This window comes from Nothobranchius furzeri, chromosome 8, assembly GCF_043380555.1.
Source record: "Nothobranchius furzeri strain GRZ-AD chromosome 8, NfurGRZ-RIMD1, whole genome shotgun sequence".
NCBI lineage: Eukaryota > Metazoa > Chordata > Actinopteri > Cyprinodontiformes > Nothobranchiidae > Nothobranchius > Nothobranchius furzeri.
In genome coordinates, this window is record NC_091748.1 from 53,924,569 (window position 1) to 53,949,970 (window position 25,402).

The window sequence follows — 25,402 nt, forward strand, 5'->3', positions numbered from 1 at the left end:
ATTATTCTATGAATTCAGAGAAAATATACATTTTTCAGAGGTCTCGCTCCCCTGTTGTGGATATTTCTCAAAATTCAACCATTTTTTCTTTTCAAAAGCTTTAGTAAGAGTTTGGACTCTAAACAAGTTTTACTTTGCAGACTGCTTGTCTAAACCTTCATCAGATCTGCTCATAATAAAACATTTGGGTTATATTTAATGCCCAGGAAGATGCTCTTCCTGGGCATTAAGTTATCAAAAACAGATGAAATTATTTTTTACCATAATTTTAACTGCTATCAGCTGATAAAAATAATAAAAAACAGCCTGATCATTAAAGGGGTGTAAGTGAAACCGCGCGGATCACACAAACCATCATGCTGTCTATATGACTTTGAAAATATATAGTTTAATTACAGTTTGATTTATTTGACATCTGTATAATGTTTATTATTTTGTTTTTTCCCCCTAAATGCCTAACGTTTCAGTTTAACATGAATATTAGTCATTCATCACAATACATAAAGTTACACATTTTAAATTTTAATAGGGGAAGACTGCAGGAGGGAGCGGTAAAATACAGAAATCCCCAGCAAAAACAAGAAACTTTACGAGTCTGATGAAACCCGCTGGAGTTCCTTCAGCAGGCCTGGTGGCAGCTACAACGGCCCAGTGGCTGTGCTTGGTCAATGTTATCGAGCTCAGTCCGGCTCGGCCGTGAACGAGCCGAGGCGACATCCTGCTCTGCTTAAGAAGAGGTGTTATTTTCCGCTTCAGAAGAAGCGTCCGTGTTTTACGCTTTCTCAGAGACATGTCACGTTGCTAAGTTGTTAGCGCCGCGCGCTAACACGTCAATAGTGCAGCATAGCCTGCTGGAGGGTTCAGATGAAAACACCCTACCACTCAGGCTGCTTACACATCGATATTAAGTTGTCGCTGTTGCGCTCACGCCGTAATACAGTATTAGATGCGGTTAAAGTCAGACATGAAAAACTCCACGAGCGGTCAGACCGCGCAGCAGCTAGGCGCAGCAAATAGGCGCCGGATCGTCCAGGCTGCCCGGCCTGACCGCTGGGGATTACCGGATGGAAGAATGGACACAGAAGTCTCCCTCTTAGCGCTCCGTCATATTTCAACCCATTTTTATCTTAAATGCACTGGGTTTTACCCTATTACCCATCTAAATATGCCCTATTAATTATTTTACCGTATTTTACATTTAAATTTCATGGTTAAACAGTACATGCTACATGTTAAACTGATAGTTAGCTAGCTACTTCGGTAAACTCAGCTAGTTTAAAGGTAGCAGTGACATAAAATACGAATATAGATTTTAACTTACCGAAAAAAATGAAGTGGAGACTCCTTGGACGCTCTATTAGTGCAATTAATACCACTTGTTAAGCATCAGTCTAATGTGCTCTGTTATGCTCTGTTATGTTATGCATCTGTGTAAATTTGTAAATAAGAATGTGTGTGTGTGTATATACATGTATGCTTTTATACTGAAAAGTACCTGTAGAGGAAGTTAAACTTTGACCTCGTAAATTGACCAATAAAAGGGAGCATTGGTGTTTTAGTGGCCGCAATCAGTGTGTGCTACCACCAGTGAAGGCCCGTGAAACAGACGCTCTGTTTATGGATTTATTTCCTCCTTTTTAATCCTGGAGATTCATTTTGGAGTCTTGGACCAACCGCTGGGTAAACGAAACTCTGCTAACAGGTTATGGGCCCAGAGCAGAGCCCAGAGCGATGCCCGGACCAGAATGAATTGTGAACCAGGAACGCTGAGCACCAAGCTAATCAGGACAGCTGGGAAAGCATCCTGCTAGTGTGTGAGGAGCACAGAACCGACCAACAGCAAGTCCGGTGAGTCGAGTGAGAGCTACGACGTGTGTCGGACACTATGAGTCGGAAGACAGTGGAAGCCAGTACCCGCTGGTCAAGACTGGTATTTGACGGAGACGAGGATAAATATGAACTGTGGGAAACAAAGTTTCTCGGACACCTCCGGCTACAAGGTTTGAAAGACATTATATTAAAACCGAAAGACGATGACGATGATGAGGAATATGATTCAAAGAACGCAGAGGCATATGCCGAACTTATACAATTCCTGGATGATAAGAGCCTTTCACTGGTGATGAGAGACGCAGCTGACGACGGGCGGAAAGCTCTAATTATCTTGAGAGAACACTATGCCGGGAAGGGAAAACCCCGCATAATAAGCTTATATACAGAACTGACTGCATTACAGCAGAAGAGCGGCGAGAGTGTAACGGATTATGTTTTGAGAGCCGAGGCCGCCATTACAGCGCTGAGAACCGCAGGTGAAACTTTGAGCGATGGACTGCTAATAGCAATGGTTTTAAAAGGTCTACCTGAATCATTTACGCCTTTTAGAATCCATGTGACACAAAGTGATGATGACATGACTTTTTCAGAATTTAAAAGTAAACTGAGAAGTTATGAAGAAACTGAAAAACTGCGTGTGGACACTGCCACAGAGGACAATGTGATGGCAGCACGGATGAATGAGAGGGTCAAGCACCTGAAGCCGAAATATGTTCAACCAAGCATGCACGAGCGGCGCGCTGATAGTAAAGACTTTATTTGTTTTAAATGCGGTAAAAAGGGACACAAAGCTAATGTATGTGACCGCAAAAAGTGGTGTAGGCATTGCAAGACCACCACGCACCAGACTGAAGTGTGCAGAAAGAAACACAGAGATGATGAAGCACGGAAAGCTGCTGATGACTACGAGGGAAAGGAATACGCATTCCGACTACAAGACGCTGACGGCGAGATGGACGAAACCAGAACCAGGAATCTGATGGTGGACACAGGAGCAACGTCCCACATTATCACGGATCCAGAGAGGTTCAGGAGGTTCGACGAGGACTTCGAGCCGAGGTCGCATTACATCGAGCTGGCAGACGGAACCCGGAGCAGAGGAGTGGCTGAACGGAGAGGAGAGGCTGTGGTAACCTTGATCGACAGCAGAGGGGTCCAACACAAGGTGGTGCTAAAGAGAGCACTATACATCCCTTCATATCCACAAGACATTTTCTCTGTGAAGGCAGCTACTACCAATGGAGCAACGGTCATCTTCAAGCGAGGTAATAATGTACTGAGACATTCTGATGGAACGAGATTCCCCATCAAGGAGTACAACAGACTATTCTATCTACGAACTGTGAGTAGAAAACAAACAGACCAATGTAATGCTTCTTATGACCTGAAAACATGGCATGAGATAATGGGACACTGCAATTTTGATGACATTAAGAAACTGCAGGGAGTAGTAGATGGGATGGACATCAAGGATAAAACTGTTGGAACAGAAAGAGACTGTGAAGTCTGTATAAAAGGTAAATTTTGTCAGACAAGAAATAGAGAGCTGGATGCTAAAGCCAAGACTGTTTTGGAACTCGTGCATACAGATCTGGCAGGACCAATAAGTCCAGAAACAAAAGAGGGATTTAGGTACGCTGTTTCATTCACTGACGACTTTTCCGGTGCAATATTTGTGTATTTTCTCAAACACAAAAGTGATACAGTGCAAGCAACAGAGAAATTCATTGCTGACACCGCACCATATGGTATCATAAAGTGTATACGTTCAGATAATGGAACTGAGTTTACATGTGGAGAGTACCAGAAACTACTCAGGGAGAATAGGATAAAACATGAAACTTCAGCCCCTTACTCCCCACACCAGAACGGCACAGCTGAACGAAGCTGGCGAACGCTTTTTGATATGGCAAGATGTATGCTCTTAGAGAGTAACCTACCGAAGTCCTTATGGGTTTATGCTGTTCAAACGGCGGCCATTACGAGGAACAGATGTTATAATAGACGTTTGAAAGCAACACCATATGAACTGTTAAGCGGTAGAAGACCGAACTTGTCAAGAATGCACAAATTTGGTGTACCCTGTTTTGTGTACAAACAGAACAAAGGCAAACTTGACTCTCGAGGTGAAAAAGGGATTTTTGTGGGTCATGACAAAAATAGTCCAGCATATTTGGTTTATTTCCCAGAAAGTGGTAAGATTTTGAAACACAGATTAGTTAAGTTTTTAACAAGAGAACCTGAAGAAGAGACACAAACAGAAATAGTGTCAGATGATGAACCAGAGTTCCTAGTTAGGACAAGAAGAGAGGTTAAAGACAAAACACCCGGGCAGAAAGAGGAAGACCCAGGAGAAGGAACGAGTCATACAAAACCTCTAGAACCAGAACAAACATCGCGTTATCCCACCAGAGAGAGAAGGAGACCGAGCTACTTGAATGATTATGCAACAAAAGGTTCTGTAAGAGAGGATGATGATCAAGTTTTAACTAACTTGGACTATTGCTACAGACTTTTTACTGATGCACCATTAACTTATGGAGATGCAATAAAATCACCTGACTCAGAGGCATGGAAAGCAGCCATGGAGGAAGAACTAGCCTCACTGAAGGACAATGACACTTTCACTCTGACAACTTTGCCAGAAGGCAGAAAGACAGTGGGGGGAAGATGGGTGTTTACCATTAAAAGGAATGTAGATGGAACAGATAAACATAAAGCTAGATATGTGGCTAAAGGGTTCAGTCAGAAAAAGGGAGAAGATTATGAGGAAACCTTCTCACCTACGGCACATTTAAACAGCGTTAGAATCCTAATGCAGAAAGCAGTGCACGAAAATCTGTTGCTACATCAAATGGACGTTAAAACCGCCTACCTCCATGCCCCGATAGATCATGAAATATACCTAGAGCAACCAGAAGGTTATGAAATACTGACTCAAAAGAATGAGAAACTAGTGTGTAAACTAAACAAAGCTATATATGGACTCAAACAGGCAGGTAGAAACTGGAACACTGTTTTACATGAATATTTGTGTGATAATGACTTTGTACAAAACCCTGCTGATCATTGTGTGTATACCAGGCAAAGGAAAGAAAACAAGGTAATAATCCTAGTGTGGGTTGATGATATAATCATTGCAGCTTCCGATGAAAGGGCACTAGAAGACATAAAGTTGGTTTTAACAGCCAGGTTCAAGATGAAAGATCTAGGCAAGTTGAAACATTTTCTTGGTATCGATTTTGAGCAGAACGAGAGGGCTGTTACAATGTCACAAACCAGATACACAGAAAAGATACTGGAGAGATTTAATATGCAGGATTGCAAACCTAGGACCACACCATGTGAACAGAAGTTGGAACATGATGAAAATGCAGAAAGACTGAGTGATGTTAAACTGTATAGAGAAGCCGTGGGAAGTCTTATTTACCTGTCAACATGTACAAGACCAGATTTAAGCTTCATAGTAAGTAAAGTTTCACAATATTTCTCATGCCCTACAGAACAACACTGGACCACAGTCAAGCATGTATTGAGATACCTCAAAGGCACACAAGAGAAGAAACTATGCTACCAGAAATGTGGAGGTGAAAAGCTAGGACTACGTGCTTACAGTGACGCAGATTGGGCTTCAGATGCAAAAGATCGTAAGAGTATGACAGGTTATTGCATCAGCCTATCAGAGAAGGGACCACCTATATCCTGGAAAACCAAAAAGCAGTCTACAATTGCTTTGTCTACGTGTGAAGCGGAGTACATGTCTCTAGCAGCCACTGTCCAGGAATGTTTATATTTGATGCAACTTCTTGAGCACATGGACAGTTATGAATATGGACAACCAAAGGTGTATGAGGACAATCAGAGTGCAATAGCTTTAGCTAAAAACCCTGTGAACAGACAAAGATGTAAACATGTTGACATAAAATATCATTTCATAAGAGCAACATTTAAAGAAGGACTTATGGATTTAATATATTTGCCAACAGAACATATGCTCGCAGATGTAATGACTAAACCTACAACTGTGTGTAAGCTGAACAGGTTCAACAAACTGTTATTTGGAATGTAAAGTTAAAACAAGAAGACAAGTGCAAACAATCACAGAGCAAGTGGGGGTGTTAAGCATCAGTCTAATGTGCTCTGTTATGCTCTGTTATGTTATGCATCTGTGTAAATTTGTAAATAAGAATGTGTGTGTGTGTATATACATGTATGCTTTTATACTGAAAAGTACCTGTAGAGGAAGTTAAACTTTGACCTCGTAAATTGACCAATAAAAGGGAGCATTGGTGTTTTAGTGGCCGCAATCAGTGTGTGCTACCACCAGTGAAGGCCCGTGAAACAGACGCTCTGTTTATGGATTTATTTCCTCCTTTTTAATCCTGGAGATTCATTTTGGAGTCTTGGACCAACCGCTGGGTAAACGAAACTCTGCTAACACCACTGCAAGTCATTTTGTCCAACAATTGCACCAATAATATCCAAAGAAGAATACACAAACACAGAGACTCAAAATGCCGGAGCAGTTTCCAAGCCAGACCGAGGCTGTACTGAGGCCTTTCCACGGAGCTAGCTCTGTGGTCACGTGGGTCTGAGGCGGCGGTCACGTGTGTCGGATGCTCATTAATTATACAGAATTTTAGGCTTTCAATACACTTAAACAGAAGAGTGAGAAAAAAATTCACCCCCCTCAGAGTTGTCATGAGTATAAACTAGATAATTTAGACAAAAAACATGTTTTGGCACCAGGCTGTAAACATGTTTATTTCTGCTGTGAAATCGGCATTTTTAACATGGGAGTCAATGAGGATTTGCTCGCTTCTGGCACCAGCCCCCAGCGGATGAGGGTGGAACTGCAATTTTTCTTACTTCCGGGATGGGACCATTTTCTGAGCGGCATTGTGGGGGCTTGGTCCAAACCAGCTCTTCTGAACGTCTGATAAATCACAGCTAATCTGCGTTCACCCGGTTTAGAGGCGTGGTTTTGGCTTTGGTAAGAGTTCAACTGGTCAGGCACGCAAGCCACGTTAATTTCTTCTAGACCAATGGGATGGTAGGATTGCACATCAAAGGGCGGGGCTAGCGTTAGTTGATGGTTTTCCCGCTTCGTGCGTCACTGGCTGGTTGATGGATCTCTGTTAGCAATGGGAGCTTGCATCCGCTGTCAGAGGTTTTGACAGAAGATATTCGGCTGCTGCGGAGCCCAGGTTTGACTATATGGTTCCGTGTGTTGTTTTACAGTGACTCGGTGTCAAAACGCAGACAAGATAAACGACTTTAATCATGACAAGTCAGCATCAGATCATGCTAGCTAGCTAGCCCTAAATGCTCAAGACAATAACAGAATGTTGGTATGAAAGCTGCTAGCTTTAGCCTTACTAACGTTTACGTGTATTGTTTTCTGTAGCAAAGTTGCTATTGTTGTGCACCGAGCCGTTGGAACGGCCCAGATTTTAGGGTTTGATCGTGTGGCTGAATGTTTGTTGTTATGATTTAGAACGTTTTCTGAATTTAACTGAACTTTTGGGTTTTTTAATATCTCGAGACTGATCGACCTGATTACGTGGAAACGGACATTTGTAGGAATGAGGGGAACTCCTGTATGTGACTGATGAGCTTGTTTATCGTTGCTTGAATTCCTTCCGCTTTTCTGAGGAACACTGGCCTGTAATTACAATCCCAACCTAACCAAGCCGTGTGTGTGTGTGTGTGTGTGTGTGTGTGTGTGTGTGTGTGTGTGTGTGTGTGTGTGTGTGTGTGTGTGTGTGTGTGTGTGTGTGTGTGTGTGTGTGTTCTTCTCAGTTGGCAAGTATGGTGTGGCACGGCATGATGACGGAATTGCAACCCTTCCAACATACTCTCCAGGTTTGATCTGCTCCTTTAATGTCTGATTTCACCATGAGTCACAGTGAGAAGTAGTCCCGGTTATCTGATCTGAAACAGGAAGTTTGATCTATCTTCACCGTGAGTCGTGCACTCCGTAGTTATGTAAATGTTTCTAGTAAAGTCCAGGGCAAGATGAGACCTGTGTGGATGTTTCCTGTCAAACTGCTTTAGTTGTGGTGGGGAGATAGTTTTGCTGGCAAATCATGAGAATTATAATCATCATCCCAATCGTATGTCTCACACTTTCTCATTTTGCCCCCTCCTGTGTGGCTTCCACCTCTCTGTTTACAGGGTAACCCCCTGGCCGTGGGCCAAGCAGAGCAACACTGTGGCGCAAATCAGGATAACAGAAAGGTCAGCGAGGAAGAGCAGCACCTCTCGCAAGGCCCAGCAGGTACACCAGCAGCATTATTCGTAACAGCCCTACAGCTCTGCACATTTGTGCTGTAGAATGCACCAGCAAGCATTTGTAACAACCAGCTCTTCCGCATGTGGATGCTTCTATGCTGCTGCAGAGATCGAGTCAAGCCAGCCAGTGAACATCCCAGATCTAACTAAAAGAAAAAAGAAGAAAAGAACCAGAGCAACGGACAGCTTCACAGGCACTTTTGAAGGTAATGGAGCAGAGAACTCAAAAATATTAACAAAAGGTGCCAAGTGTTGTTCAGAAACACCCACTGGTGTCTCATTTCACATTTGTGTTTCAGATCTCTACAAATTGACAGATGAGGTGCTTGGACAGGGCGCTTATGCTAAAGTTCAGGGATGTGTGTGTCTGCATAACGGACAGGAGTATGCTGTGAAAGTGAGTCAAGTATTTTTTTTCTTTAATAAAAAAAACCTGATGTTTTACACTAACATCTGTGTTTTGTTTTTTCTCTCAAAGATCATAGAAAAGTCCGCAGGACACAGCCGCAGTAGAGTATTTCGAGAGGTGGAGACTCTTTACCAGTGCCAAGGAAACAAGTGAGTTAATTTTATCATATTACTCAAAACCTCTCAAAGTGGAACCTTTTCTCATCAGCTCTAAATATATTTGCTCAGAAACGTTCTGGAGCTGGTCCAGTTCTTTGAAGACGGCTCCTGCTTCTATCTGGTGTTTGAGAAGCTGCGTGGAGGTAAACACGAGTGATTACAGCTACAGTTGGCCCATCTGCTCATAATCTCTTGTTTTTACTGATCATTATTTTTCCCCTCCAGGCTCCATTCTTACTCACATCCAGAACCGAAAGCACTTTAATGAACTGGAGGCCAGTAGAGTGGTAAAGGACATTGCACAAGCTCTGGATTTTCTGCACACAAAGGGTAGATTGAGTTCCAAACAACAATCTAGAGTACGAGAAGGAAGGTTTTCTTTTGTCTATTATAAAAATTTATGTCATTTTCTTTTGCCCAGGCATCGCTCATAGAGACCTTAAGCTGGAGAACATACTCTGTGAATACACTGATCGGGTAAGGGGCGGAGAAATATATTAGTTATGCACAAACCTGACGGTTTTAAACGTGTTCTTCTTCCATTTGTCCACTCAGGTGTCACCTGTGAAAATCTGTGACTTTGATCTGGGAAGTGGAGTAAAGCTAAGCAGTGCCTGTACCCCCATAACGACTCCAGAGCTCACCACACCGGTACAGACATGCACATCATCAATAGCGGCTGGATTTTTCAGTATTTTGACCTTTTTTGTTACCCTCTTAGTGTGGCTCAGCAGAGTACATGGCTCCTGAAGTGGTGGAGGTGTTCACAGACGAAGCTTCCTTCTATGACAAGCGCTGTGACTTATGGAGTCTCGGTGTCATCCTCTACATCCTGCTGAGTGGGAGCCCTCCCTTCACGGGCCACTGTGGTACCGACTGTGGCTGGGATCGTGGAGAAACGTGCAGAGCGTGCCAGGTATGATGTCTTCTGTCTCTGTGTTTAGTGTCCATCAGAGCTTTTTATTTTTAATTATTTTAGCAGCACTGTCTGAACTATGATGCAACTGGACTCAAGTTTATAATAAAACCCAATTTTAGAGGAGTTGTTGCAAAGAGACAAAAGGTGAGAATCTAGTGAAAACAAATGTTTTATAAATATGTCAAACATAATAAACTAACTAATTGATTTATTAGTTTCAGAGTTGATTAAAACATTTGTCAAAACTAGCAAATGTACAGCATGACTGGCTGAGCTGAAACTCACTTGTCGGATTTTTTTGGGGATCTGTCAAGAATCGATAAATCCATTATTATTCCTGACCTATAACCTCATCATAGTTAAGCTAATGCATGCTAACCGAAGCAGATTCTCTAAGTGGAATTTGGGTTTGGGCCGTCAGAACCAGAATCAGTGCATCATTATTACTGGTTCTGAATTATTTATGCAGCTCACACCTTTCCTTTGAGGTGAAATATGAGATTTGTTTACGTATATGAGAAAATGATTCAGTCTGATCTTTTTCTTCCTGTGATGAAATTAGAAATTGGCTACCTGACAGCTGGATTCTTTTAAAATCCGGTTTTACTTTATGCATATGTCAAATCAACAATTGCATGCATGCTAGAGGAAGTAGGAAGGCATTACAATGTTTAGAGGATCAGTGTTGGAAATTATATACATCATTTCTGATTCTGAAACAAAGCTTTCAGTTTAAAAATGTAAAGGAATATATAATCTCACACTTGGTTATTTTTAAAGGTGTGGTTCACTGAAAAATCTTGTTGCTGAACATGAAAATAAGCCTTCTACACCCATCTCCTGCATTAGCTTCGTATTTGTTTATTTGAAAGGGACAATGCATATTCATGAACATGTGAATGTAAAGATGCCATAATTAGCCCTAAGGCTACTTTTCATCTGTAGTCCCTGGCACGTTAAAAACAATATAAACCTCAAGTTTATGTTTATGTATTTAGCAGACGCTTTTGTCCAAAGCGACTTACAAGTGATAATCGGCATTTTGCCCTTGAGGATAACAACAATAGTAACAACAACAAATTGACATCAGTCATGGAGAGGAGGGAACAAGGAGTGGACAGTAGAGAGGGGGGACAGGTGCAGACAAGGTTCTAGTTAAGAAGACGCTCTCTGAAGAGCAGGGTCTTCAGGAGTTTCTTGAAAATAGAAAAGGAAGCCGCAGTTCTGGTAGTGTTAGGAAGGTCATTCCACATTTGTGGAACAATGCATGAGAAAAGTCTGGATTGTCCTGAGCGTGGTGTAGGCACTGCTAGCCGACAATCCTGTGATGACCGGAGCGGCCGGGCCGAGACGTAAGCCTTTGCAAGAGGATTCAGGTAGATGGGAGCCGTACCGTCTCGGACTTTGTATGCTAGTGTTAGCAATTTGAATTTGATGCGTGCTGCTAGTGGTAGCCAGTGGAGCTCAATGAACAGAGGGGTGTCGTGTGCTCTATTTGGCTGATTGAAGACCAGACGCGCCGCTGCGTTCTGGACCATTTGAAGAGGTCTCACAGTACAGCCTGGAAGACCAGTTAGAAGGGCATTGCAGTAGTCGAGGCGGGAGATGACAGTAGATTGAACCAGGAGCTGGGTGGCATGTTGTGTTAGGTATGGCCTGATCTTTTGTATGTTGTACAGCGCAAAGCGGCATGAACGGGCAACAGAGGCAACATGATCTTTAAAGGTCAGGTGTTCATCAATCACAACACCCAGATTTCGAACTGCCTTTGAAGGAGCCAGAGATAGGAAGTCATTCTGGATTGAGATATTGTGCTGTATGGATGGTTTTGCTGGGATGACAAGCAGTTCAGTTTTAGAGAAGTTGAGTTGGAGATGGTGGGATTTCATCCATTTTGAGATGTCAGAGAGACAGTTTGATATTCGTGCTGAGATAGTGTGGTCATCCGGTGGAAATGACAGATAGAGCTGGGTGTCGTCTGCGTAGCAGTGGTAGGAGAAGCCATGTCATCGAATGATCTCACCCAGTGAGGTGGTGTATATGGCAAAGTTAATAACAAATATGCTATAGCAACAACAACAACAACATAAAGAATACAATATGTCAATACTTATAAAACCAAACGGTCTGAGAGTTCATAAGACCCTTATAAATACATAAGACTGTCATTAAAAACACATTACCATATAACAGACTTATAAATAGCAGCCGAACTTAGTGATCGCAGATCCGAGTCCCCCTGAGCCATCGTTTTTAAATTGATGTTTCAGATTTCAGCACCTTTAATCGATAAAACCTGTTTACTAAAGGTGGTGCGTCTAAAGGGTATTTGACGGTGAAATGCTAGGATTTGAAAATCTGACGTATCTACGTCACGCTGTGAATTAGTATTCCTGGCTTCGCCCATATTGTGTCGTGCCCGCCCACAGAAAGGCTTTTTGCGTCTCAGAGCAGGAGCATCCTTTTTTTTTATAAATCGCTCATAAGGCATTGCTTTATAGATTAATTTTTAAACAATGATCCAGATTATCTTTATTTCCAGCCCTGTGTTGAAAGGTGTCTTTATGATGACCGCAGTAACAGATTCATGAGCACATCTGGAACTGTCTTCTAGTTTCTGGGACTCTGATGTTTGTGTAACCCTGTTTCCTCAGAGTCAGCTGTTTGAGAGCATCCAGGAAGGCAAGTACGAGTTTCCGGACAAGGACTGGGCACACATCACGGAAGGTGCCAAAGACCTCATATCCAAGCTGTTGGTTCGGGACGCCACCCTGCGCCTCAGCGCCGCTCAGGTCCTCCAGCATCCTTGGGTGCAGGGGGTGAGTATTACTTGAAATTTTGAATTAAACTGAATTAATTCTTTATCTTAAGTAATATTCAAATCAAATTTCCTTAATAATTTTAAAGCTGTAAGTTACTAGTTTTGTATGTTTTTCTGCAGAAAGCTCCAGAGAGAGGTCTTCCAACTCCTCGTGTTCTGCAGAGGTTTGTCTCAGAATTGTGTGATTTTATAAGGTTTCGTTGAAACAAATAAATTATATTAACAAATATCTGCATTGCTGAACACAGCTCACGAGTCAGAAGGGATAGATGTTTCTCTCATGTGCCTCCTCGCTCTTTAGGAACAGCAGCACCAAAGACCTTAGCCAGTTTGCAGCAGACGCCATCGCCTTTAACCGGCAGCTATCCCAGCACGACGAGCATCAGGAGGACGTGGGAGCGATTGTCTGCTCCATGAGGCTCTCTCCTCCTTCCAACTCCAGACTGGCCCGCAGACGGGCCCAGTCCAGCGCGCTGCGCAGCAGCGACTTTTCACCTGCCTCTGATGACCTCGCCGCCTGAAACACGAGCTCAACTTCCCTCGTTGTGTTCTGATCGATCCCAGCCTCCGTCGGCTCGTTTTTCTGCCTTTTTTTATTGTTTTCACAGTGAGTTTGCTGGGATCGGTGAGTCGATATCCGAGGTGACCGTTTCTGGTGTTGAAGGCTTTTCATCATGGTCGACAATCTCAACTTTTAAATAGCCCGAGCACCAGGAGGATTGTTAATTGTCAGCTGGCACCTTTTTCTAAATGAAAAGAGCTTTAGTCTGATTTTTAAACGGGGACGATCGCTTGTCAGATTAGCATTAGCTTTTAGAACATATCAGGTTTATTTATATATGATGATCCAAAACAACACAAACCTCTTAAAGCCAGCCGTTTGTTATGAAACACATCCTCAGCAGAACATTCGGGACAGTGGTGCAGATGTTTCTGTCCTAATGCAATTTGATTAGACTTTTATTTTCTCTTATTCAGCTGTGAATCTGTTAATATTAAGCTTTTTAGTTACTGATGAAAATGGATGGGTTTTGCTTTTTTAAAGTGTGTGTGTGTGTGTGTGTGTGTGTGTGTGTGTGTGTGTGTGTGTGTGTGTGTGTGTGTGTGTGTGTGTGTGTGTGTGTGTGTGTGTGTGTGTGTGTGTGTGTGTGTGTGTGTGTGTGTGTGTGTGTGTGTGTGTGTGTGTGTGTGTGTGTGTGTGTGTGTGTGTGTGTGTGTGTGTTACATATAGAAGAGAACGACTTCTCTTCATTTTACCGGTTTGTGTTTGGCTGTCAGGGAAACATGCAGGTAGAAAGATCAGGGGTAAGAATGTGTATTTAGCTTTTACGTCAACACAAGCTACCTGTAGCACTTGCGTACTTTAAAATAAAAACAAGTGAGTTGTGAGGATTTCATGAAGCCTTCGTTTGCTCATGTTTCACTTTTCAGAGATGACTACAGTTCTCAGTGATCCATCGCATCAAGAAGATATTTAAGTTATTTTTCCTGAATCTTGCATACGAGTGTAGAAGGGATGTGTTGCTGTTACAGTAGCTAGTATTATGGTTTCACCTACCTAAGTATTTCCATGGTTCTCTGAATGTGCCAATAGAAAGATTGATGGACCAAGCTGAGGGTTGCCTTTGAGTTCATAAAATTTACTAAGTTTTCTCATTTTTAATAAGTTTTATTATGTTTATGTTTATATTTATGTATTTAGCAGACACTTTTGTCCAAAGCCACTTACAAGTGATAATTGGCATGTTGCCCTTGAGGCCAACAACAATAACAACAACTCAACATCAAATTATTAAATTAGTAACAATCTGTGTTTCAGTGGGATTTCAAATGGGGGTTTGCCGTTTTAACTTTGTTTGCAGCTGCTAAACAACAGCTCCCCTCGCCTCACACTGTTGCCATGGACACCACATCCCTATAGCAACTAAGGGCCTTCATCGGCTCACAGGAAATGAGGGATTTGCTCAGACTGCATTAAGAAATGGCACTTGCTGTAATAAAAGCCTCATTATATCATATTCTCCCCCCTCTTGTCAGCCACAATGTTAAATGAGATGCAGTAATGCGTGTTGAAGGAGTCCTGTGAGTGAAGTTCTTGGAGTGAGTTTGCCATAAAGGGATGCTGTGTTCTCAATAAAAAACAAAAATGACCTCTTGTTTAATTTGGTGCATCATTTTCTCAAATGTTTGAGATTTAATGGCTTTAAGGAATCAAAGGCTTTTATTCATTGTGAGTTTGTGTTTGTGCTGTGGAGGCTGAGAGGACTGAACAGTGGGTAGCCAGCACAGAAAACAAAAAATCATATTTCTTTGAAATCAGAGGAAAACTGAGTTATCGTGTGTAGAAACGGGTTTTCATTGTCCAGTTTAACTGGTAAAAGCTACAGCAACACAAAACGTTGTCCATTTGAAGTCTATTTAAAATCAGATGTTTATTTTGGTTTATAACTAGTACGGGATTGATTTGATTGGTTTGGGCGGGCTCTTGAGCGCCCCCTATCAGTCGGTGATGAGCTGCGCAGAAGCCCTAGTTGCTTCACCTGGTGGACAGAGACCACTTCTGCTCCGCAGCTCCTCTTCAGCATGGTGCAGAGACAAAACATGGACGGATCCTCAGCTGCACAACAAGTCTGATTAGAGGTAAGTGGCTGAAAACCGTTGAGGGATCATTCAATGTTGTTTTAAAGCTTTTTGTGTATATTGTATTTATTTCTCCTTTGCGTCAACTTGGCAGCTACCATCACGTGCGCCTGAGACTTTAGAGGCACATGTGCCGTATCGCTCTCTATGGAGATTAGTTATGAAATTATTTCAAAGTGTCTGCCCAAAGTTGAGTGTCAGATCAGATGAAGTCAAGTATTTCTTTTCTCCAGGAAGTGATGAAGAGGTTGATCTGCTGAAACATGGTCCTGTCTCATAAAACCTCCAGAGCCTCTGCTGCCCCAAAAATCTCAGACCAGCATCCCCTTCAGCTCCAGAGCCTGCCCTCCCCAGCACTGTGCTGTGCCTGTGGTCTCTGCATCCTGCTGGCTGGCATCAACATCACCCTGGTGGGAGCTTTCGCTTTTGGCACCTTCATCCCCACAAGCAACCCCCCAATCATCATCGGACCTCTGCTCTTACTGGCAGCTTTGGCTTTCTTTACAGCCTGCTGTGTGGTCAGCAGACAACCAGCAGCCCAGCTGGCTAAGAAAGCCCAAGGGAAGGAAAAGTGGGGGCTGAAGAGGATGGGGACAGCAACTTTTGAAATGGAGACCAGCGAGCACACACTTCAGGACACAACTGCCGTCCAGCTCAGTCCCACCAACTCCCCAAGCTCCTATCACAAGTCCAGCTTAAACCCAGAGGATGTCGCTGTGCTTCCTTTCTGTGAGGACGAAGCCAAGCAGATGGTGGGGGTGTGTGATGTGGACATGGCTGCAGATAAAACAAGTCTGACCTCTGACTGCAAGGGCAACACTTCCACAAAGCTGCTGCACGATCGAAACACCTCCTTTACGTAGCGGGGATGTTTGAGTGAACACCCATCTCCTCAAATGACAAGGGTGCTTGGTTTAAATATTTAAAGGTGTGGAATGCCGATAAAACAAATTTTAAAATTTATTTCTGATTATAATCGATCTTTCGGAGTGTTTCATGCAGGCTGAACAAGAACATAGTCTCCTACAACAATCTCCTGATAGCTTCTGATTGGAATTAGACGGTGAAACTCTAGAATTAGAAAAGCCTGGCAGATCTACATCATATTGTTGCTTAACATTCATGGACTCACCCATCTTGGCTCATGACGGGGTAGGCTGTTGTTGGTTTAGCAAAGAGCAGAGGACGTCTCAGCTAGTAGAAGCTAGCTGTTAGCGTTAGCAACTTCACCACACAGCAGAACTCCTTCAGGCTTGTGTTATTTATGGAGATAGAACATCAACATTGCAGAGCAAATGGAGTTAGTGGTAGAGTCTCAGCAATCTGAGGCGAGATGTCCAAATAGAGTCCAAATCCTGCCGTCTGAAGCTCAGCTGTGATGTGGATCACATCTAGTTCCTGGAAATGGTGCACTGGTGTTTTTACCCCTTCAGTACAACATGCAAGGTATTCATTCCTACTAGATACCACTGCAAATGTATTGATTAAACAAGTTTCCCACACCTTTAAATTTATGACAAAAGCTCCACCAAAAAACAACATGTTTATGCTTCTGCCTTTTCTGACTTGTCTCCTTCCCGGTTCAGCTATTGTTCCGATCACCTCAAGGCCACACAGGCTGAAACATGTTGTGCAACAGTTACTTATTGCATCACTCCAGGATTATTGCTGTGTGTATTTCTCTGTTCTAGGGTGGACCTCCCTTTTATAGCAACAGTAAAAAGAGATGAGAGGCCTGCATGTTTGTGGATTTCTTATTGATGTCCTGCATCTGTGACCCGTAAGGTGGGCTGTAATCATTTGTGCTCTGTTGCCTGAGTCTCTCTGAGAATAAAATGGACTGATAGCCTTTACTGATCATCAGCTGTTGTGAATGATGATGTGACCTTGAGTTGCACTGACATTTGGTGTTTGTTGTCATAAAAAGCAAATGAAGAAAACCTTTTGTGTTTTGTCATCCAGAACTTCACTAAATCCAGACATACATGTGAGACATCGCTCTTTTGTTATCACAGATATGGCAGCGGGCGCTCAGCAAACAGCTGGTACTAACATGTTGGCATCTGGCTTAACAGCTGCAGAAAGCAAGAGTCCTGTTTACTTATCATTATACATCTGCTGTCCACAAACACAGCAAGACAAGCAGCACGATCTCCCTCACCCACAGCTGCTGCTGGCTGTTACAGGATATTTATGAATGAGCTGTAACCGGCTTTGTTCTGTAGTCGTGAGTCAGAAATTTTCCTGACAGCGTTTGTTTTTGTGCGGAGGATGACATGTCTGGATGACCTGAACTAATTTTACTAAATGACTGATGAGGTCATGCTGCTCTGAGGGGATTCACTGGCTTTAGGCGTGCAGGGTGTTGCAGCAGAGTGATTATTTTATATTGAATATGATCAGGCTGCTTGTTTTCCTCACCCTTTTCACTAACTTGGTAACTCATGTGCATAAATACAAAAGCGGTAACTTTTTTTCATATTCATAAGGGTGAGCGGGTTGAATTGTTATTTAAAGCTTTATCTGTAATGAAATGGATATTTTAAAATGACACTTCTGGTTTTAGAGCAGCAAGATGGAGTATCAGTATTAGTACCTTCATCAAGAGATCTAAAGGTGCAAATGAATATGTTTTCTTTGTAAAGGCAGCATTAATTACATGATGAAATATAACAGCGAGTCATGTTTTTATATTAACATAAGCCAGTAGTTCAATTTTCTAAACATTGTTTTCTTGCTATTATTTTATACTGTGTTACTGTGGGTTTAGTGAAATTTTATTTTATCCTTTTTTTATTTCATTCATAAAATACAAAAACACATGCATTCATATACATTAGAAAACTGATTGTGAGCACATCAACCAGTCATCCTGGTCAGAACACAAAAAACAAACAAACATTACCAGAAGACCATACCCTTGAGGTGACAGACACTGCCGTCACAGTCCCCCCTCCTTAAGAGTCCACACCGCCCCAGCGGGAAAGGTAATCAAACATAACATTCTCCCTGCCTGGCACATGTTGAACTGTGAAATGAAAAGGTTGCAGCGCTAAGGCCCATCGGGTTACGCGGCTGTTAGTGTCCCTCATACAGTACAGCCACTGCAAAGCCTTATGGTCAGCGTGCAAAACAAATTCCCTGCCAAGGAGGTAGAACTTCAGAGAGTCTAAAGCCCATTTAATGGCCAAGGCCTCCTTCTCCACCGCTGAATATCTCACCTCCCTAGGAAACAACTTACAGCTAATAAAAGCTACTGGATGCAGATTCTCGTGACCTTGGAGGAGGACTGCACCAATACCTCTGTCAGAGGCATCCGTCTGTAAAACAAACGGTTCATCAAAGCCAGGACATTTGAGGACAGACTCCTTACCAAGAGCATGTTGCATGTCTTGATATGCTGCCATGGCCTTCTCTGTCCACCGGATGACATTGGGATACTTTGATCCAGTCATGTCTGAGTGGAGCAGCCCTAGATAAAAAGTGGGGAATAAATCGGTGGTAATAACCTGCCAACCCCAGAAATGACCTGAGTTGCTTCTTGGTTCTGGGTGTTTGACAAGACTCAAGAGCTTGCACTTTAGCGACCAGGGGCCTAACAACCCCATCACCTACTCAAAACTCCAGGTGATCTACCTCACGACGGGCCAACACACATTTGGAGGGGTTCACCGTGAGCCCAGCATCTTGGAGGCGACTCAGAATGGATTGAAGGTGCTGCATGTCATCCTCCCATGACGTACTGAAGATAACAATGTCATCTAAATAAGCCCATGCACAGTCTTCACAACCCCTCAGAACCTCATCCATCAGCCGCTGAAATGAGGCAGGTACCCCATGCAACCCAAACGGCAAAACTGCAAACTGAAACAGGCCCCATGGGGTCCGGAAGGCAGTGAATTCCCTTGACTCCTGAGAAAGTGGCTCTTGCCAATAACCTTTACTTAAGTCAAGGGTACTCAGGAACATGGATTTTCCCAATCTGTTAATCATATCATCAATACGTGGTGTAGGGTAGGAATCAAACTTTGATACCAAATTCAGATACCTGAAGTCAATGCAAAAGCGTATTCCCCCTCCTTCTTAGGGACCAGAACCACAGGATTACACCACTCACTCTTGGAGTCTTCAGTAATCCCAAGGGACTGCATCAGTTCCACTTCTGCCTTAAAGGAACCCAGACGCTCAGGGATTCTGCAGCTCATGCATTTAGCAACTGCATCGCGTTTTAACACAATGTTGTGTTCAAGAATGTCTGTGTGCCCTGGATACTCAGCAAAAACTTGAGGATGACACAACATTTTTATCTGGTTTTGCTGTTCCATGGTCAGGTGACTGAGATTACAAACTGTAGAGGATGGGGAGGGCATGTACTGGTCATCAACATCCTCCTCTGCTACTACTCGGATCAACATCACACCTGCCCCTGTTAAAGAACGGGGTGTCCATTCCTTAAGGAGATTCACATGCAGCACTATCTTAGAATGGGACCTACAAGGGTCACATACCTCGTACGTGGTGGGCCCAAGCCATTTCACCACCTCATACGGCCCCTGCCACTCAGCCAGAAGCTTACTCTCACGGGTTGGCAACATGAATAGGACCTTCTGCCCTGGTAGAAAGTCCCTTTCCCGTGCCGACCTGTCATACCAATGCTTCTGGTATCTTTGGGCCTTGGCCAGATGCTGCTGAGCTAAGGTTGTTGTCGTTGTCGTCGTCTTCCTCCTCTTCTCCGAGCCCGGGTCGTGGGGGCAGCATCCCAACTAGGGAGCTCCAGACCGTCCTCTCCCCGGCCAGCTCCACCAGCTCCTCCGGCAGGACCCCAAGGCGTTCCCGGACCAGATTGGAGATGTAACCTCTCCAACGTGTCCTGGGTCGACCCGGGGGCCTCCTGCTGGCAGGACATGCCCGAAACACCTCCCCAGGGAGGCGTCCAGGAGACATCCTGACCAGATGCCCAACCCACTTCAACTGACTCCTTTCGATCCAGAGGAGCAGTGGTTCTACTCCGAGTCCCTCCCGAATGTCCGAGCTCCTCACCCTATCTCTAAGGCTGAGCCCGGCCACCCTACGGAGGAAACTCATTTCGGCCGCTTGTATTCGTGATCTCGTTCTTTCGGTCATTACCCAAAGCTCATGACCATAGGTGAGGATTGGGACTTAGATCGACAGGTAAATCAAGAGCCTGGCTTTCTGGCTCAGCTCTCTCTTCAGCACGACAGATCGGCTCAGCATCCGCATCACTCCAGATGCCAAACCAATCCGCCTGTCGATCTCCCAATCCCTCCTACCCTCACTCATGAACAAAACCCCAAGATACTTAAACTCCTCCACTTGAGTTGTTTGACTACCTCAGCAACTTCTGCGCCCGAGATTGGATGGTCCATCCCCAGGTCTCCCGGCTCTGGTTCCTCCACGGAATGCGCGTAGGTGGGATTGAGGAGCTCCTCAAAGTATTCCTTCCACCGTCCGACTATACCCCCAGTTGTCGTCAGCAGCTCCCCATCCCCACTGTAAACAGTGTGAGTGAGTTACTGCCTGCCTCTCCTGAGGCGCCGGACAGTTTGCCAGAACCTCTTTGGCGCCGATCGATAGTCTTTCTACATGACCTCACCAAACTCCTCCCACGCCCGATATTTTGCTTCGGCAACTGCCACTACTGCACCCTGCTTGGCTATCCGGTACCCGTCTGCTGCCTCCGGAGACCCACAGACTAGCCACGCCCTGTAGGCCTCCTTCTTCAGCCTGACGACTCCCGAACCTCTGGTGTCCACCAGCGGGTGCAGGGGTTGCCACCACGACTGGCACCGGCCACCTTGCGACCACAGCTAGCAACAGCCGCCTCAACAATCGCAGAGTGGAACAAGGCCCATTTGGAGTCAATGTCCCCCACTGCTCTCGGGACGCGGTGAAAGCTCTGTCGGAGGTGGGAGTTGAAGTCCGTCTTGACAGGTTCTTCGGCCAAGCGTTCCCAGCAGACCCTCACTATGCATTTTGGTCTGCCAGGTCTACGCGGCATCTTCCCCTGCCATCTGTTCCAACTCACCACCAGGTGGTGATCAGTTGACAGCTCCACTCCTCTCTTCACTCGGGTGTACAAAACATACGGCCGCAGGTCAGATGAAACGACTACAAAGTCTATCATCGACTTGTGACCTGTCACGTTCTGCCCCTGCCCTCCTGACTGTGTTTCTCTCCTGCCCTGATTAGTCTGTATTGTTCTCACCTGTCCCTCGTTAACCTGCCCATATTTCCCTAATTAGCCTTCTGTATTTATACCACCTGTTTTGCTCCTGTCCTTTGTCAGATCATTGTTGATGCTTGTAGTCCTTGTGTTTTGTTCCTGTCATTCCCAGTCCTCCATTAAAACCATTTTACTTTTACTGAAGCCTGCATTTTTACCTCCTGGTCAGCTCTGCCACACATGGTCCGCCGTCATCCACACCTACATCGTGACATGACCTAGGCTGCCCTGGTACCAAGTGTACTGATGGGCATCCTTATGTTTGAACATGATGTTCGTTATGGCCAAACTGCGGCTTGCACAGAAGTCCAATAACGAAACACCACTCGAGTTCAGATCAGGCGGGCCATTCCTCCCAATCACACCCCTTCAGGTCATGCTGTCATTGCCCACGTGAGCATTGAAGTCCCCCAGCAGGACAATGGAGTCCCCTGATGGAGCACTATCTAGCACTCGTCCCAGGGACTCCAAAAAGGGTGGGTAATCTGAACTGATATTTGGCCCATGAGCACAAACAACAGTCAGGACCCGTTCCCCGACCCGAAGGTGCAGGGAAGCCACCCTTTCGTCCCCCGGGATAAACCCCAGCACACAGGCAAGAGTCTTTGGGCTATCAAAAAGCCAACCCCAGCCCTCTGCCTCTCACCCGGAGCAACTCCAGCAAAGGAGAGTGTCCAACCCCTCTGAAGGACTTGGGTTCCAGAGCCAATGCTATGTATCAAGGTGAGTCCGACTATATCTAGCCGGTACCGCTCAACCTCTGCCACAAGCTCCTGCTCCTTCCCTGCCAGCGAGGTGACATTCCATGTCCCAATAACCAGTTTCCTTGTCCGGGGATCGGACCGCCAAGGCTTCCGCCTCGGTCTGCCACCCGATCCACACTGCACCGGACCCTTCATGTTCCTCCTGCGGGTGGTGGGTCCACAGTTGGTTGAGCCCATGTATCCGGTTCGGGCTGGGCCCAGCTGGGCCCCATGGGCGAAAGCCCGACCACCAGGCGCTCGCTCACAGACCCCAACCCCAGGCCTGGCTCCAGGGTGGGACACTGGTAACTCTCCGGGCCAGGTACTCCAACTCTTTTTTTTTACTTCCATGAAAGATCTTCTGAAGTAGAGTAGATGCTGCTGAGCTAAGGTTGTCATTTTCAGTAACCTCTCTCTCATCTGCAGAACATAAGAGATCACATTAACAGGCCCCTCCCCTCTCTCCTCCCCAGCCAAGGTCTCTTTCAATAAAGCCAGAGGTCCCTGCACCTCATGCTCATACAAAAGTTCAAAAGGAGAGAGGCCCGTTAAGGCTTGGGGTACCTCCCTGTAGGCGAAGAGAAGGTAAGGTAACCATTGATCCCAGTCAGAAACAGTTTCATCAATGAACTTATGCAGCATTTGTTTGAGAGTCTGGTTAAATCGTTCGGTTAAACCATCAATTTGGCGATGATAAGGGGTAGTTTGGATCCCCTTTATCCCCAGTAGCTGGTACACCTGCTGCAATATAGTAGACATGAAGTCAGTGCCCTGATCAGTCACTATTTCACAAGGGAACCCCACTCGCGAAAACAGCTGCACCAAGGAAAGAGCCACTGCTTTTGCTTTCATTGTCTTAAGAGGGAATACCTCAGGGTATCTGGATGCATAGTCGGTAAATTACCAACATATAGCGATAATCCATCTTACTCTTCTCAAGGGTCTGGTTACTACTGATGTAACCTTATTTAAGTCTGGATTAAAGACGTACCTCTTTCACATGGCCTTTGAAAATCCTAATAATATTGGTTTCAGTTTTTTTATTACCTTTAAATTTGTCCTAAATTGTTTTAAATAGGCTCTGAATATTTACTTTTTAGAGGTTTTTAATTGTTTGACCGTCTTTTCAGTATTTCTTTCTTTCCATATTTAATGTTAAGCACTTTGGTCACTCTCTGGGTTGTGTAAAGTGCTATAGAAACATTAATTAATTAATTAATTAATTAATTAATTAATTAATTAATTAATTAATTAATTCATTCATTCATTCATTTGTTCGTTCGTTCGTTCATTCATTTTCAAGAAAGAAAGAAAACAATCTTTTCCATATCGCCTCTCAAGATAAAAATCACAAGGCGCTTCACAAACAAACAATTTTTAATATAAAAAAGATTTCAAAAACATGTTAAAAATAAGCAAAAATAGACAATTGTGATCAAAAAATGTTAAGAAAGAGAGAGAGAGAGAGAGAGAGAGAGAGAGAGAGAGAGAGAGAGAGAGAGAGAGAGAGTGAATTGGAAAGAGGGAAATCAGTGGATCCTGGGGAAGGCGGAACAGGTATGGGGAGAGCAGAACAAGGAGAGAGTGATGAAGGTCACACCAAATCCAGCTTGAACAGGTGAGTTTTCAGCTGCTTTTTAAAGGAGACCACTGAATCCATTGATCTCAGGCTCAGGGGGAGAGAGTTCCAGAGTCTGGAGCCACAGCAGCAAATGATCTGTCAAGATTTCGATAGATATTTCCAGAGATTAATGGTAAAAACTGTCTCTTTAAGCAACTTAAATAAAATGAGAATCATGCTTTACTTGACTCAAAAACATGTAAACTGTTTAAAAGTTAAGACAATACATCTTATAATTATATCTAAAGGCATAAATGTGTTACAGCAGTGGTAACAGCAGCACAAATAGAAACATTTTGTGTCTGTTTATTAAGATTTTATAGTTATTTTCAGAACAAACACAACTGACTCAAAGATGGAAAAAGAGTTTGAGCTCAGTTTGTGGAGCTTCAGACCATCCAAGGTGGTCTTGATTCTGTTAAGGTTAGGGCTAGGGTTAATCCACACCTGAGATTTCATGGTGGTAAAAGGTGCAGCAAAAGTCACACTAATATCAAAAACACAGCTTGAGGATGAGGAATATTCCATATGCACTGAGGTAAGTGTCAAAGCCAGATCCAAGCAAACAGAATCAATGATAGATAAGAACAATACATTGTTTTTAATAAGTTAAACAAACGATAATGATCCAAAAATGGGAAACTGAATCACATTTTATAATATTTTCAGAATGGTGAGATCATCAGGTAGAATACATCAAAAATGCATGGAGTGCTTCTAGAGTGTGAAGCGATTGTGAGTACCTCCAGTGCTCCTCAGTTTAGGGATACAAGCATTACAAAAAAAGAAAAGGATCTGAGGCACTCAGGAGGATGAAAATAGTTAAAACACCTTAAATATTCCATGGCTAGTTGAGTAAAAATATATCTACTAGTTTCAGCTACACTGGCCTTCGTCAGGACAAGAAATGTCTGACTCATCATGTCTGTCTTGTGCCTTCTTTCAATAACATTTTAGCTTAATAACAAAAACATGTACCGGTAATAGCCATAATTTTACACCCATTTCCGTGTCTGATATTAAAGTAATGATCTGTGAACTTAATGATGTTGATAACACTGATAAAAGGGTCATAATTACATATCTGCTGCTAAGAGGTGGTGGATTCACCAAAAAGCAGCTAACAACACTATCAACTCAAACAGATGTAATTAGAAGCCATGTGTAATGCTTCCTGTGTGCATGTGTGTATGCATTCAATTCAAAGACTAAATTAGTCAATAAATTACAGTAAAACTGTATTTATCTGGTGTTAAACTGTATTTATCTGGTGTTAAAACGCCACCATGTGGAGAGGAAACTGCAATTCTTTACACATAGGTTCTGTCTGAGATTCTCTTGTTTTGAGTTCAAAAGATATTTTAAAAACTTGTTTTTTTTAATTGACTTTCAGCCATTATTATACTCATAATGGAGAATTAGAAATCTGGTTTATACTTGTAATAATACTGAAATAAAAACGTTTTGGTTTATCCTTTTATCAATGTAGTGTGTGTTTGGACGCTAGGGGGCAGTGTTGGCTTTCACGTTTCAAACCACTGAAAAGCCTGAGACAAACGCCACGTGCAGGTAAAACTTGTCTGTTTGATCTCACAGACTTGAAAACAAAATCAGTCCTGCACATTTCAAAAACCATTTTCACAGATTTGTAGGTAGTACTTGGTCTCTTTTCTCAGTATGTGCCATTTTATATGGAATCAACAATAAAGTTGTTCTCAGA

At 43.7% G+C, this 25,402-nt stretch overlaps 2 protein-coding genes across 3 annotated transcripts; both read left to right on the top strand.

The window, feature by feature from the left end:
• The first annotated feature begins 1,652 nt into the window (after positions 1-1,652).
• Positions 1,653-13,161, top strand: mknk1 (MAPK interacting serine/threonine kinase 1). Its single transcript, XM_070554118.1, has 14 exons — positions 1,653-3,175; positions 7,636-7,698; positions 8,011-8,113; positions 8,235-8,333; positions 8,427-8,524; positions 8,606-8,685; positions 8,764-8,837; positions 8,920-9,024; positions 9,116-9,171; positions 9,250-9,345; positions 9,416-9,610; positions 12,268-12,432; positions 12,555-12,598; positions 12,736-13,161. Exons 1-14 carry the CDS (start codon positions 1,886-1,888, stop codon positions 12,953-12,955), a joined length of 2,688 nt encoding a protein of 895 aa, XP_070410219.1. The 5' UTR covers positions 1,653-1,885; the 3' UTR covers positions 12,956-13,161.
• A 1,800-nt stretch (positions 13,162-14,961) lies between these two features.
• Positions 14,962-16,117, top strand: LOC129152308 (transmembrane protein 275). Of its 2 annotated transcripts, none has more exons than XM_054729967.2 (2): positions 14,962-15,074; positions 15,308-16,117. In XM_054729967.2, the coding sequence occupies exon 2, from the start codon at positions 15,338-15,340 to the stop codon at positions 15,935-15,937; it is 600 nt and encodes a 199-aa protein (XP_054585942.1). In that variant the 5' UTR covers positions 14,962-15,074; positions 15,308-15,337; the 3' UTR covers positions 15,938-16,117. The 2 variants fall into 2 exon arrangements, with proteins under 2 accessions (XP_054585942.1, XP_054585943.1); XM_054729968.2 differs by having other exon boundaries at positions 14,984-15,074; positions 15,312-16,117.
• The last annotated feature ends 9,285 nt before the right edge of the window (positions 16,118-25,402 follow it).